The sequence below is a fragment of the Dermochelys coriacea genome, chromosome 1, assembly GCF_009764565.3.
Source record: "Dermochelys coriacea isolate rDerCor1 chromosome 1, rDerCor1.pri.v4, whole genome shotgun sequence".
NCBI classification, from domain to species: domain Eukaryota; kingdom Metazoa; phylum Chordata; order Testudines; family Dermochelyidae; genus Dermochelys; species Dermochelys coriacea.
Genome location: NC_050068.2, coordinates 47,259,125 through 47,274,202, shown reverse-complemented (window position 1 = coordinate 47,274,202; position 15,078 = coordinate 47,259,125). Strand labels below are relative to the sequence as shown.

Below are 15,078 nucleotides of genomic sequence, written 5' to 3'. Positions count from 1 at the left end.
TATGCCGTTAGCCTTCTTGGCAACAAGGGCACACTGCTGACTCATATCCAGCTTCTTGTCCAGTTGATGTCTCTTCTTCTGTGAGGAGCTTACCTCAAGAACTATGTGGGTGAAACCAGACAATCGCTATGCTCTCGAACGAACTATCGCAGGAAAGGTTTCAGAGTAGCAGCCGTGTTAGTCTGTATTCGCAAAAAGAAAAGGTGCCACAGGTACTCCTTTTCTTATCACAGGAAAATAAGACAAAAACACCACATCACTTGTTAGTGAACACTTTTCAGAGATGACAGGTTTCAGTGGTAGCCGTGTTAGTCTGTATCAGCAAAAAAAAAAAAAAAAAAAATGGAGTCCTTGTGGCACCTTAGAGACTAACAAATTTATTTGGGCATAAGCTTTCATGGGCTAGAATGAGTTCTGGCCCACGAAAGCTTAAACCTAAATAAATTTGTTAGTCTCTAATGTGCCACAAGGACTCCTCGTTTTTTTGTTGTTTTTTTTGTTTTGTTTTGTTTTTTTTTTACTTTTCAGAGAACGATCACTCTATATCTGACCTATTAGTCCTCATCCTCAAAGGAAATTTACACAACACTTTCAAAAGACGAGCCTGGGAGCTTATGTACTCTGACAGACACTAAAAATCATGGGCTTAACAGAAACACTGAATTTATGGATTATTACAACCATTTGTAATCCTTTAAACCCCTCTTTTTGTCCTATGACTGCAGAGGTGTTAACGGACCACTTTACCTTGAATAATGACATGTTTCAGAGTAGCAGCCATGTTAGTCTGTATTCGCAAAAAGAAAAGGAGTACTTGTGGCACCTTAGAGACTAACAAATTTATTAGAGCATAAGCTTTCGTGAGCTTACATGCATCCGATGAAGTGAGCTGTAGCTCACGAAAGCTTATGCTCTAATAAATTTGTTAGTCTCTAAGGTGCCACAAGTACTCCTTTTCTTTTTACCTTGAATGTTCCCTTACAATAAGTGCTAACTACTTAAGCTAAACCCTCTGTTCAACCTTGCCTTCTGCTGTGATGCTGGAAGTACCTTTCCCAGACCAGAAGAAGAGCTCGATGTAAGCTTGAAAAATTGTCTCTCTCACCAATAGAAGCTGGTCCAATAAAAGATATTACCTCACTAACCTTGTCTCTCTAATATCCTGGGACTGACACAGCTATAACTGCATTGCATATTGAGATAAACAACATTCTTTCCACTGAATGCATCCGATGAAGTCAGCTGTAGCTCACGAAAGCTTATGCTCAAATAAATTTGTTAGTCTCTAAGGTGCCACAAGTACTCCTTTTCTTTTTGCGAACATTCTTAAAGAAAACCTCTAAATCCAAGTTACACCATAGAGTTCAAAGAAATACAAAAAGGTTGCTGCAGCTGCCCAAATAAATCCCCAAAATTTCATGTTATATACATTTGTGATGGAATTTTAGCTGCGTGCTTAGAAACAGAGTACTGACATTACAGCATCACAGAGGAAACCGAGACACAAGTTCTAAAAATATCTGGGGAGCTTATTCAACCGATTCTGAATAAGTTGAAGACTGATTCGAAAGAGCATGTGCTTGAGCTCAGCTGGCTGATAGAGAGACTAGGGGCTTGTCTACACTGTCAATTTATAGTGCTGCAACTTTCTCACTCAGGAGTGTAAAAAAACACCTCCCCCCCCAGAGGGCAGCAAAGTTTCCAGAAAACAGGTATCCACTTCAGAAAACACACCTTCACAACTGTCACCCTCAGTAACAGTGGCAGCAAAGTAGACAAGGGCAGAATTGTCATGAAGAGTAGGCCACTGACTTTTGAAGATACACCTTCCATGCAGATGTATGATGCACACATAACCTTGCTCTCTGACAGCTGTGTTGGAGAGTATCTGGAGGAGATACTTACCCTTTCTGGACATACAGCCCTCAGACTCAAAATAATTTGTAAAAAACAAACAGGGCAAAACCTGATATCAGCTGGTTGTTATTTTTAAAATTAACACTAACAATGCATTTTATTTGTTAGTTTGATCTACAAATATAATAAAAAGAGCAGTCATCTAATTCTCTGGGCATTCTTAACATTCTTTTTTAAAATACACTAAAATAAGCAGACCCAACAATTTCCCCAGATCAACTCAATACATAGCCTCAACATAAATATAACAAATCAATCAACTACACACAAAATCCCCACAGTCCAACACCTAGCATACCTAACACATTTCATAAGCCAAGGAGAAAGACAGGCCTTGCATATAAACATAAACAAAACAGAAGCTGGCTTTCATTTGTAATCCACAATGCTTCTATCCTGGACATGTCCCCCTCAGCCTACCAGTAAGCCATCCTCTAACTCTCTCTCAGATATGTCTACACTACAGCTGGGAAGGGTGATTTCCAGTGCAGGTAGACAGACTCACTCTAGCTTGCTCACCTAAACTAGCATGCTAAAAATAGCCATGTGGGCATTGCAGCATTCACAGCAGCTCAGACTAGCTGCCCAAGCCCAAGCATGCTAACTTGAGGTGAGCTAGCACAAGTCTGTCTAGCTGCACTGGGAATCACTCCTCCCAGCTACAGTGAGACATATCCTCAGGTGCCCTCCATAATGGGAGCAATATTGGTCTTTGTGGCCCCTTTGTGACCTTGCGTTAGCACTCATCCACAATGTTAAAGTAAAAGCCAGTTGAGGAATTTTCTCTAAAGCGCAAGTTCTTTCAGGGGTCACAGACAGATAGTGGTTGCTTATTATAAACTGATAGAACAGTATTTACAGTATGCCATACAGTACAGGAATGTCCTCCAAAACTGCCCGGTAATTCAAGTTTTTACTGGTGAGCACATAGGGTTGTATGATGAAGCTTGGCACGGTTGTCACCTGTGCCATTTCTGTTCTAAAAATAGAGGATTATAGTCTACAGAATTCTCAAGAGAGCACTTCTATAGGAATCAAGTTAATTTGAGTGAAGTTTTTGGAATTCTGACTTAATGGGAAGGACTTCATAACGCCCAAGACAAGTAAGAGCATACCCTGGAAAGTGACAGAAGCAAGGTTTTCATTGTTTCTTTTAGTTCTACATTTGACTGAGAAGCTGCATTAGAAGTAGCCAAACAAAAAAGCATCTGATGGTAATGAAAATATGACGACTCATCTTTCATACTAGAATGCATGTATGTCAGTACCTCAAAAGTTTGCAGTACAGAAATCTGAATGTATTAAGATTAATGCTGGAGTAGCAATATCCAGCAAAAATTAAGATTTATGAACACATTAATTAGGTCTTTGACTGTGATGATGCCAAGAGATTACTGGATGCAAATTCTTCAGCTGGTTAAGAATGAAAGGTGGATATTGCTCACAGAGTCTATTCCTGACTAATTTGTTTTTGGGTTTTTTGGGGGTTTTTTTTTAAACCCCCAAAACCTAGCAATTTTGTTATTCAACTAAATGGGGGCAGGGATGGCTTTACCTGAACCTAGGAGTTACTTATGTGGTGTTCTCACAATGTAAAAATTAGATATGCAAGTTTTGTTTTGTTTTTTGCAGAATGGCATGCATAGAAATATGTCAGATTTAATTTAGCAGAAAGGCACCATTTGATCCCCAAGTTATTCCATATTATTCAAAATCAACAAAGAAGTAAAACTTAACACTTCCTATTCCCACTAACCAAGCAGGTGTACATACATACATATACATACACATACAGACAAAGTATAAAATGAAAACTGGGAGGAGCTCTGTGTTGATAGTGTTGTGTGTTCAAAATTTACTCTGGATAACTTTGTTAACTGCTATCTGTTGATACTAACTACTAAGGTTTTTACTCTACTTTTAAATGAGTACTGGACAGGAAAAACGTTTCTGTTCTCCAATTACTAAACGCAATAATTTTATTTTTGAGTGACTCCTTGTCATGCCAAAGGTCTCTGCTTACTGTACAAAAAAACCTACCTAAAACATGTGATAATGAAAGACTTCAACTGACATTACCAACTGGCAAGACGGAAGAGGAAGACAGAATAGGAAAGCAGCTACCACAATATGTGATCAGTACCACAAAAAATGGAAGAATTTGACAGTTGCAGGTCTCAGCAATGCAGATTTGGGGACTTCAATAGGCCAATTTATAACTGTATATATACAAAATGTATGTCTAAGTTGCAAAACAAGTTTTACAAGATTTCTGTTAGAAAAATGGATGTGTTAAACAAAATAAAGCTATAACTCTTAAAATACAATATCAAAATTTATTAGATCCAGTTTAAGAAAGGAATTGAAATGAATAAAATCAATATAGGACCACGTGTGGTCATTCTAAGAACTCTTTGGGTGGGAAAAGCTGCAAGATAGAGGCTCTAGAAAAGTGGTATTACTAAAGATGTGCTAGGCACCTCAGAGAAAATAAGGCAGCATTAGGTCCTGGCTCCAATGAAGTCAATGACAAAGATCTCACTGAGTACAAAGGTATCAGAATGTTACCCACAGTCTCTTCCCCAAAGATTTTATAATCTAGATGGTACATTACTGCTGGGACAGAATTAGAATTTACTACCTGTGATACCAGTCGCTCAATCTGTTCCTTTGCATCTTCAGCAGCTACGCTTATAGCCAAAGCTGGAAAAAAAAGCAAAAATAATATATTTTTTTTCAAAATACAGTAGTTGATCATCACATTGGACAAAGTTCTGCCTTTATAGGACAAGAAAGCAACTTAGATAATAGAGTCACTTAATGTGGAGAATATTTGTGATAATCTTTTCAACCATTAGACAATCAGCTGTTTGAGAAGCTGCACTGATCTATCCTGACAATTCTGTTATCATACATCTCTGAACAGAAAATTGTTCTTTGATGTGCGGCCTACTGATTTTGGCTTCAAGTCAAAATAAATCTCATTTAAAAAAAGAAAAAACATCTGGCCAGTCCAATGATTCAGATGATAGTACAACATATCATATGCGAGGACTTAGATTTCACTCTACCCTGAGGTTAAGGGTTGTGTTTATTATAGAGAAGACCCACTGGAAATCCAGCATGAAGGCGAGTTCATATACAAACTCTCTGAAATACTGTCAGGAGCTATCATAAAACTGTCATAATTGAAGAGGGCCATCATATTTCTTGATTACATACGCTGAACAGCACGCAGTATAGCAGTTTTTAATGCATGGGGAAAGGAGGTCCAATTAGGAATTAGCAGTGGTGAAGAGAGGACCAGGCTCCCAATTTGGACTGACCTAATATTATCTTGAATCCCTGCCCACTGGTAAGTTGAAACTGCCACAGGAGCACACATGTCCACATTAATTTCTTTCTAAACTTTAAAGTATTTAAAATTTGAAAAAAAAAATGGTATTCATTTTTCTGCTTCCTTCCCAATGTAACTTTTTAGCCAATTATGTCTCAATTTACCTGCCTGTAAAATGGGGATTATATTAACCTCAGCTTGAGGCTTTGTATAGATTGTTAAGATTTTTTTTTTAATTAAAGGTGACAGAGAAGTGAAAAGTATTCTGAACCAAAACTGCTATAATTTAGGGAAAGATCCAAAGACTCCACTCAGCCTGGTCACTTATTATACAATTACTGTTTCCCTTGACACCAAGAAAGCCTTCTACTGGGTCAGATGAAGTTTCTTATTGCAGCTTTTAAACATATAAAGTTTGGAATGAAGTTTTTAAAAAATGAATAGCTACTCTTTATAAATCTGCTTAGCCAGAATACTAGTAAATAGTATCCCCACTAGGCATCTTGTAATGTAGGAGAAGGACTAGGCAGGATTGTCCCAACTCTTTTGTTTTTTTTCATTTCTGGTTATCCATAGTCCTATACCCTTTAAATTGGAGCCCAAATGTCACTAAATATCTAAGAATTGTATTTCATGATGACATCCCAGCTACCGTTGAAACTAATCTCTAACTCATACCAGTGAAGACAAGAAAACAGTGGTAAACAGCCACCCCAAAACATCTAATGGGGAAGACTTGATTTGATTAAGGCCCCTGTTCTTTCAGGGGTTATGCCTGGGAGGACCCATGGGATTCAATGGCACTCTCCATTAGTGCAGGGGGTCTACCCGCACAATGTTATTTATTTTCAAATCGGAGACTAAGAAATCATTTTGCACTCCTATTTTGAAAGGACACAACGTGTTTTGAGAACTCCAGTATTTTCTAATGAACAACAAAGGCTACACTACCACTTTTGTTGGTATAACTTATGTCGCCTAGGGGTGTGAAAAAACACATACCCCTGAGCGACATGAGATATACCAACAAAAGCGCCGGTGCGAACAGCACTATGCTGGCGAGAAAGCTTCTCCCACCAACATAATAAAACCATCTGCTCGAGCGGTGGTAGCTATGTCAGCTGATGAGTTCTCGCCCGCTGGCATAGAGTGGCTACACGAGTGATCTTACCGAGGTGCAGCTGCATTGGTTCAGCTATGCCGCTATAAGAGCACTAGTACAGACATTGCCAAACACTAATTTTATCTCTCTCTGAAAACCTCAAAACCTTATCCTCTATCTACTATATGAATCAAAATAACTGCATTTGGAGCACTACACAAGGAATACCTTGCACAGGTAAAACAGCTCCATGTCCTCTATTTGACAGAATTCTAATTTCAAGATTAATGCAAGAAATCATCTTTTGGGAAACTTAATATTCACAAGGCATTAACCTGAAAATGTTGTTTCACCAGGTAAATTGTGTTGCTTTGCATGACTGCAACATAAATATCGAGTTTCATTATTCTTGATTTTTAACATGCCAGTGTGGGGTTGCATAAAGGGACCTGACTTTAATATGCAACTGAGACTGAAAAAAAAATACTTCCTTTCTCATCAGACCTTTAAATAACTCTCACAACACAGCTTCTGAGATTTATAAAATATTAATTTACAGGATCCTTAAAATAAATCAAGGCTTACACAGCTAACCTGGAAAAAAGACTGTACTATATCCTTGACAGCACAGAAGAAAATCTAAGGAGTTATATAGAGATGAAGTAGGTTATAAATCTCTCTTTATATTGTCAAAAGGTATGTGGATCCCACACACTTTGCTAAATCTGTTATTCCCATCTCCTACTTCTGCTGTTCACCTAGGACACTCTCTCATATGCAGTTTCTATGGCCACCAAAATTCACTTTTTGGACATAGTCCAGAAAAGTAATGACACTGGTAGTCTAAATATGTCACTATCCTTATTCCTGATAATTTTACATTCTCAGCCCTGCTCTTTTCCAACAGATACGCACAAAAATTTACTTTGTATCCTTCGCACTAAGTGAACTGGGAAGACTTTTCAAATATTCACAAAGGCCACTAGTGGCTTTAGAGTTTAATATGCACAAATATTGAATTATCTTTTGGCAGACAATCAGTAAAAAATGACTGCTCAAAGAATTTAACACTCAGGAACCACTCCCTAGGTAGATTACTCAGTGCTCAGAAAAGAAGGCATAAGATGGAGCCCAGCAGACTAGACTGCAAATACTTTGGAGTAGGGATTGTCTGACTGCTCTATGCCAGTGAGGTCCTGGTACAAGACTGGGGCTCCTATGCACCACCACAATACACATAACAACAGTGGTGTTCTCCAAACATTGTTACAAATTTCAGACAATTGCAGTATGTTTCATTTAATGTTTCTTAGAAGAGACCTATTCTGTTCTCCAAACTCACAAGTATCCAAATGCCCACTCTGACCTCCCAATTCCGGAAACACTTCCAATCCGCTAACGTTTGTCAACCAATATACATACACACCCACACCCCACTGAATAGTTACCATGTTACATGATAATCATAAAAGTATTATGAGAAGAATTTGATTAGCTAGTGAATGTTCCAGATGTGGAGGCACCAAGAGAAACCACACAAGTCAAACTCATTAACCAATTTATCTTGCAGGCAATCTTTACAATTGTCTAAGAAAAAAATAGTAAGGAAATCACATAAGTGTTACCTGCTATTTTAAATTCACATTTTTCATATTTCAAGTATTGTAGACTTTGACCTGGTTGGCACCTGTAGTTTATGTGATTTGCAAAGTAATCAGCCATAAATTGAAAGTGTCAAGTTCCAGTCCTCTCCCCCTCTGGCTGGCTACCAGTAGCCATTCTGATTCTACTTCCATAGTTACTGAAGTTGAATAAGGTAAAGGAAAGCAGAGCACTTTTAGTTATTTTAAAACCCTGTCTTCACTTTCATCACTCTGATATCCGTTTCCTTTGATAACAGAAATGGAAACCAGAATCAGCAGAAAAAGTCAGGTTTCAGAGTAGCAGCCATGTTAGTCTGTATTCGCAAAAACAAAAGGAGTACTTGTGGCACCTTAGAGGCTAACAAATTTATTTGAGCATAAACTTTCGTGAGCTACAGCTCACTTCATCGGATGTATTCACAAGTACTCCTTTTGTTTTTTCAGAAAAAGTCAGACTCCCTGGTTTTCAGCCCATTTCCACTGAAATTGGAAATTGAAATCCGGGAAAGTAAAATAACGGCTTTTAATTACCATTGATCTTTTTCTAAAGTTTCCCATTACATTCAAGAAAATTGGGATGGGAAAGGTCACTGGCAGATAGTATTGGAGTGGGAAAGCTCTCACTTATCTTTTCCATTGCTCAACTGGTAAACAGCAGGCTACTATGAACCTTCATTCTATAATAATAAAATGTTTTTCTTTACATTTACAAATGTTCCCTTTTAGAAACAAGAGGAGCTTCCACACACTTAAAATGATTAAAAAATTTTTATTTAAGACACAAATATTTATAAGAGCAAAAGCATGGTATAACCAGATGATACTAAAGCATATACCAAAGATCTAAAGAACATTTATTGTATCTTCCTCTTTGAGGGCTTGACTTCTGGGAGCTTTGAATCAACAGGAGTCTTTCCAGTTGAGGTGCTTTGCACTGGTCTCTTAACGAGCTAAGGAAAAACTATGATATTATCCCTTATCTTATGAGAGTCTTTTCATGTGTTATTGTTTACATATGTCAAAAAACATTGTTAATAAACAGTTTTCAAAAATTTTAAATACTTGGGAACAGCTAGGTTTAGAATGCTGAAACAGCTGATATTACTGCCTCTTGTAGGTACAGCATGCAAGACAGTCCTTGGACTTTTAAACGATAATTAGTAATAAAGAGATCTTTTCAGCCTGGGTCTCTCTTTTGGTGCCCTGTATTATTTTGTTGCCTTGTCAGATTCTCACAGCACACCAGGATTTATGGCTTGATATGTTTCCCAGGGTAACAGCTACATTGCTGCTGTCGCTCAGACAGATCAGGGTCTTTGATACTGAGACAACCCAGGAGCAGTAAAGAGGCAAAATAAATCAGTCTTATCTATTTACATTGAAGTTTTTATACCAGCTCTTCTTGACTGCTACTGCCCTTTTAACTTCAAAGGCTTCTAACCTAACCAGTAAAGAGAAAGCCGTGTTAGTGCTACAAACTTGTTAGGCCAGAGTTTTGAGGGGTACTGGGAGCTTCAGAACCCCAAACATTATGTGAGGCAATTAAAACAAGTCACATTTAATTTTTTAGATTAACCCTTTAAAGAAGCAACTGGGACATGTATGAAAAAATATTCAGGCTATTAAAAATGATTCCTTAAATTGCTTATTATGTACACTATATCTTTATATGAGATACAAGATGGAGGGGGTTGGGAGGAGGGGGTCATTCTATTGTGGTTCTTTATGAAAAAGTCCTGAGCCTAAGACTAAGTATAAAACTATGTAAATATTTTTCTCCACTGTGCACGTTACCAGCAAATACATTTCGTAGAAGAAAGTTCAAAGATATCCAATTACCTTTTTTGTAAAATGGCAGTGGAAAAGAATGTTTAACACTGTTGAGAAATATTCAACTTTCCCTCTGCCATCTCAAAAGCACAGGATGCTTGTGAAAGAAGAGGCTGCTCTTAGCTTAAAAGAAATGGATATTTCTAAGACTATGCAAACTAAGGTTCTGATCCTGCAATGAGCTCCATGTGAGCAGATCCCTAGACCCATACTGACACCCATTGACTTAAATTGGGTCCACACCCTTACAATTCCATTGCCCTCTCCTCTTTCTGAAGTTAATTAATTTTTAAGGTTTTTTTTAAAAAAAACTGACTGACTTTCCCTTTACACAGCAATAAACTTGAAGCTGCTATTCTAAGGCTGGGATGACAATTTGGAGGATGGGAGATTCACCTTTATCAAGGAACCTGTTTCAATGATATTTACAGTCAAGCAAAATCCTTCATCCTGAGAGGGATTGAAATATGGCTTTAAAAAGAGACTGTCAGATAGTTTAATCCCAAAATGCAGTTATTTTGGTGAGGAAGATAAACTGTACAAGAAAGAAAAAAAATCAATATTTTTATTTGAGTTTGAAGTTTGTTTATATTTAAATATTCCCCTGCAGGGTTTGCAACCCCAAAAGCGTGCTAGTGAAAAAGAACCAGATATCAAGGTTGGTTAATAACAAATTGACAATGCTATGTTATTCTCCAAGATGAGATAAATGTCCTTTTTTTAAAAAATCAGCACAAATAATGAAAAACAAATTAGATTTGGAAGAGTCTTTCATTTTTACCCATCCAAGGCAGTGGTTTCCAAACTGTGGTACACAGACCACTGGGCTGTGGAAAGCTGGCTGCTCACATGGGACTAACTCTCCTCTTTTATTCTCCCATCTGCCAAAGCACATTACAAGTCAGGTAAACCACATTCATACCGGGAAAGTATTTCCTTTTTTATGCTAGCAATTGCTCCTTGCAATATCGATAGATGGGGAGATGCATCATGATACTCCTCTGTATTAAGAGGTGCTCCACACATCCTAAAAACCGTGCAGCACCCCCAGCCTAAACAGCTATTTGGAAAAGAGATATGAATTATCTGGTTTTTAAAACACTTGATTTTTACCTGACTGGGTCCCCATCCAGTCCTAAGAGTTGGTAATTTCACTAGGACTCTACTTAGAAGTTGCGGAATCCCCCTAACTGGAGATTTTTAAGAGGAGGTTGGAGAAACACCTGTCAGGGCTGGTCTAGGTTTCCCTGGTCCTGCACTGGGCTGGGGCGGGGACTCTCCAGCCCTACCTTGCAGCGATTCAGGCCCTACGCAACCACCAGCGCTTCACAAACAGCACCAGACACAGCACCAGCCCTGCCCTCTCCCCCTCCCCGCCGCAGCCCGCGGGGCTGGGGCTCTGTGGGAGGAGACACCCCCCGAGGCTGCCCCGCCGGCCTTCAGGCTAGCGGAGGGAGGCTGCGCTCTCTTCCCCAGTGTCAGGGGAGCAGCGCGGGACCCTACCCTGCCCCGGAGCTCGCGGCCAGCGGCCAGCAGCACCCCCGGGCGCCAGGCACAGGACTCCCGCCCCTCACCACAGAGTCCCCTGCCCGGCGCGGGACGCTCCGAGTCCGGCCAGCCCCCGGCCGGCGGGCGGCAGAGGGCGCCGTGCGGGGCCCCAGGGAGGCGGCTGCTCGCCTCCTCCCCCAGCCCAGCCCGTCAACAAACTTCGAGGGAGGCGGGGACGTCCCTCCGCAGCCGTTTCCCCGCCCGCGGAAAGGAGGCGAGCGGCCGCTGCGGCTCCGGTGCCGCCGCCCCGCGTGCCCGGTCTCTCCCCCGCCCGCAGCGCGCAGACCGAAGCCCCCCGGCCACTCACCCGGCGCGCAGAGCGGCGGCAGGAGCAGCAGCGCGGGGAGCAGCCAGCAGCCGCCACCGCCGCGCTCCCGAGGCATCCTGGCAGCGGCCGCAGCCCGCGCGCGGAGGGGAGCGGCGCGTCTGGCTCCTCGCCTCCCTCTGCGGCAGGAGCTCAAGCCAGCGGCCTCGGGATGGTGCCTCTGCCGCCGCCAACCCGCCCCCGCTGGAGCGCGCCCGGCACAACCGGGCGCCAGGAACCAGAGAGCGGCCGCAGCGCCTGAAAGGCGCCATCTAGTGGGCGGCAGGGGGGCTCCCCACACCCAGTGGCTGACGAGCCTGGCGCACCGACTCCACCCTCCTGCAGAGACCCACACGCAAACACACACAGCCATCCATCTCCTCACCCCCATCGTACTCCCCGCACATTCCCCTCTCCCTAGAGACCCCCGTCCTGCACCCCACCCTACTCCCCCACATCTTCCCAGAGACACCTCCATCCTACTCCCCAGGTGTCCTTTCTCTCAGAGACCCTCATTCTACACCACCCCCAATATCCTCACACCCTCTGCCGCCAGAGGCACCTCCATCCTACTCCCCACACCTCTCCCGTTCCCCCAGAGATACCCATCCTACACCCCAACATCCTCACACCATCACCCCCAGAGACACCTCCATCCTACTCCCCGTAACTCCCCCTTCCCCCAGAGATGCCCCCATACTATTCCACCACATCTTCACACACCCCACATCTCCCCAGAGACACCTCTGCGCACTCTCCCTATAGACGCCTCCATCCTACTCCCCACACCTCCCCACTCCCCCATTCTACACCTCCATCCTGCTCCCCCACATCTCCCCAGAGACACCTCTGCGCACTCTCCCTATAGACGCCTCCATCCTACTCCCCACACCTCCCCACTCCCCCATTCTACACCTCCATCCTGCTCCCCCACATCTCCCCAGAGACACTTCTGCGCACTCTCCCTATAGACGCCTCCATCCTACTCCCCACACCTCCCCACTCCCCCATTCTACACCTCCATCCTGCTCCCCCACATCTCCCCAGAGACACTTCCATCCTACTCTCCACTCCCCTCAGAAACCCTCCCGTCCGACATCCCCCACATCCTCACATCCCCCACAGACACTTCCATCCTACATCTCTATCCATCCCTCAGTCCCACTCAGAAACACCACCAACTCCTCACCACACCGCCAGCACCTCACACACACCAGTCCCACCCAGCAGAGACATCCAGCATCCCCATACGCACCTCAGCTCTCCCTCCACTGAGACCTAGCAAGGAGCAGCTACCATACAGATAGTTCCTTTACAGACACCTATAACTAGTCACTCATAACTAGGCTTGGAAGGATTAGATTTTGTATTCATAAGTGTCAATATACACTGATTTCACCGTACACACACAAACCAATGAAACATATTTCCATCAATGATAATCAAAAGTTATGGATAGGCAAAGTAAGAACAATGCTGAATGAAAACTTAGTTTGATTTAAGGATATTAACTTTGTATATTTTGATGTGAAATTGACAATTTGTGTTTTAACAGTTATAAAGCTTTAAATTTTTGAATCAACATCTATGGCTATTAAATAATTAATTGCGTGACACCCCCCCCCCATAATTTCCCACAACTGAAATTTTAAATATATAAAAATAGAAAAAACCTGAAATATACATTATCAATCAACATTTTTAAAAATTGACTTCTGCCAAGCCTACTCATTTAGGGCCCTACCAAATTCATGGTCCATTTTGGTCAATTTCATTGTCATAGGATTTTAAAAACCACAACTTTCATGATTTCAGCTATTTAAATCTGAAATTTCATGGTGGTGTAATTGTAGGGGTCCTGACCCAAAAAGGAGTGGTGGTAAGGTCGCAAGGTTATTATGGGGGAGGGGTTTGCGGTACTGCTACCCTTATTTCTGCACTGCTGCTGGTTGTGATGCTGCCTTCAGAGCTGGGAAGCTGGAGATCGGCGGCTGCTGGCCAGGAGCCCAGCTCTGAAGACAGAGCCACTGCCAGTAGTAGCACAGACATAAGGAAGGCCTGGTATGGTATTGCCACCCTTCTTCACCGCTGCCTGCAGAACTGGGCCCTCAGACAGCAGCTGCCACTGTCCAGCCACCCAGCTCTGCAATCAGCAGCGCAGTCCAAGTAAGGATGGCTTGGTATGGTATTGCCATCCTTACTTCTGTGCTGCTGCTGGTGGGGCGCTGCCTTCAGAGCTGGACGCCTGGCCAACAGCCGCAGCTCTCCAGCCACCCAGCTCTGAAGACAGCGCAGAAGTAAGGGTGGCAATTCTACAACCCCCCTGAAATAACCTTTTGGCTCCCCCTGCAACTCCCTTTTGGGTCAGGACGCCAATTTGAGAAACGCTGGTCTCCCCTGTGAAATCTGGTGTTCTATGTGTTTTTACCCTATACTATACAGATTTCACAGGGGGACACCAGATTTCATGGTCCACGACACATTTTTCGTAGCCATGAATTTGGTAGGGCTCTACTCATAATCCACCTAAGACATCAATCCCACCCACTCATCATACCACATCTCTCCGCATGCTACCCCTCTGATAGCTCCAACTCCCCAACATCTCCTGAAGACAGCACTCCTGCATACCTAAACTTTCCTAGACATCCAGGACCTCACAAAGACACCAATCCCACCCCCACAACTGGACCAGAGACACATTCTAGCATTCCATAGGATGGCCTTCACGCAGACAAAGCCCCCCCTTCCCCAGACAGACAGCAGCTATTACCCCCAAACAACTACTCCACAAACACCCAGCACTCCTACACAAAAATCCTCTGGATGCCCAGCACCTTTAGAAAGACCAGTCCCAACTGGAGACACCCAGCACATAAACTCCCCACATACATACCCCTCTATATATAAACACCTTGCCGGTAGCACCCTTCCACTGATCCAACCAGACATACCAGCTTCTTACTAGAAAATACCCACCACCCCTCTACAGGACCAGATTATGTCAGTCTTTGGTGCTAGGCATGGGGCCCTCCAGGGCTCTGCCTCTGTTGCCCTGCATCATAGTTCTATCCCATCTTGGTGTCGTGTTGGCAGGTGGGACCCCACTCCTCTTTACAAGGGGGTAAGGACAGCATCATGGGGCTATCTTTCCCTCAGAATTGGCAGCAGGGACCTCACTCTAGTGCAGTACCCTACATTTGACCTATAAAATGGACTGTCTGATTGGATGAGTGGGCTCCTGCCACACATACAGTCTTCTCCTGGGGTGGTTTAGGTACGGTACCCCAGAGCAGGGAGCCTTGGAGATGAATGAGGAAGCTCATCTTTGTCAGAACTTTATTTTCAAGCTGTCTGCAACCTCAGGCAGATATCACTACATCATTTGCCCTTCATT

General features: G+C 42.8%; 1 protein-coding gene across 8 annotated transcripts in view; it reads right to left on the bottom strand.

Moving 5' to 3' along the window:
- B3GLCT (beta 3-glucosyltransferase) overlaps nt 1-11,919 on the bottom strand; it is a 146,358-nt gene extending 134,439 nt beyond the window's left edge. For 7 of the 8 annotated variants that reach the window (XM_038389683.2, XM_038389673.2, XM_043504381.1 and 4 more), the window contains exons 1-2: nt 11,685-11,909; nt 4,559-4,620 (exon numbers count right to left, since the gene is read on the bottom strand). In XM_038389683.2, coding sequence (XP_038245611.1) covers nt 4,559-4,620; nt 11,685-11,760 — 138 coding nt within the window. In that variant the 5' untranslated portion in view covers nt 11,761-11,909. Of the gene's footprint in view, nt 1-4,558; nt 4,621-11,684 lie in introns of all 8 variants that reach the window. The other variant, XM_038389653.2, reaches the window with a different exon arrangement.
- Nucleotides 11,920-15,078: the final 3,159 nt, after the last annotated feature.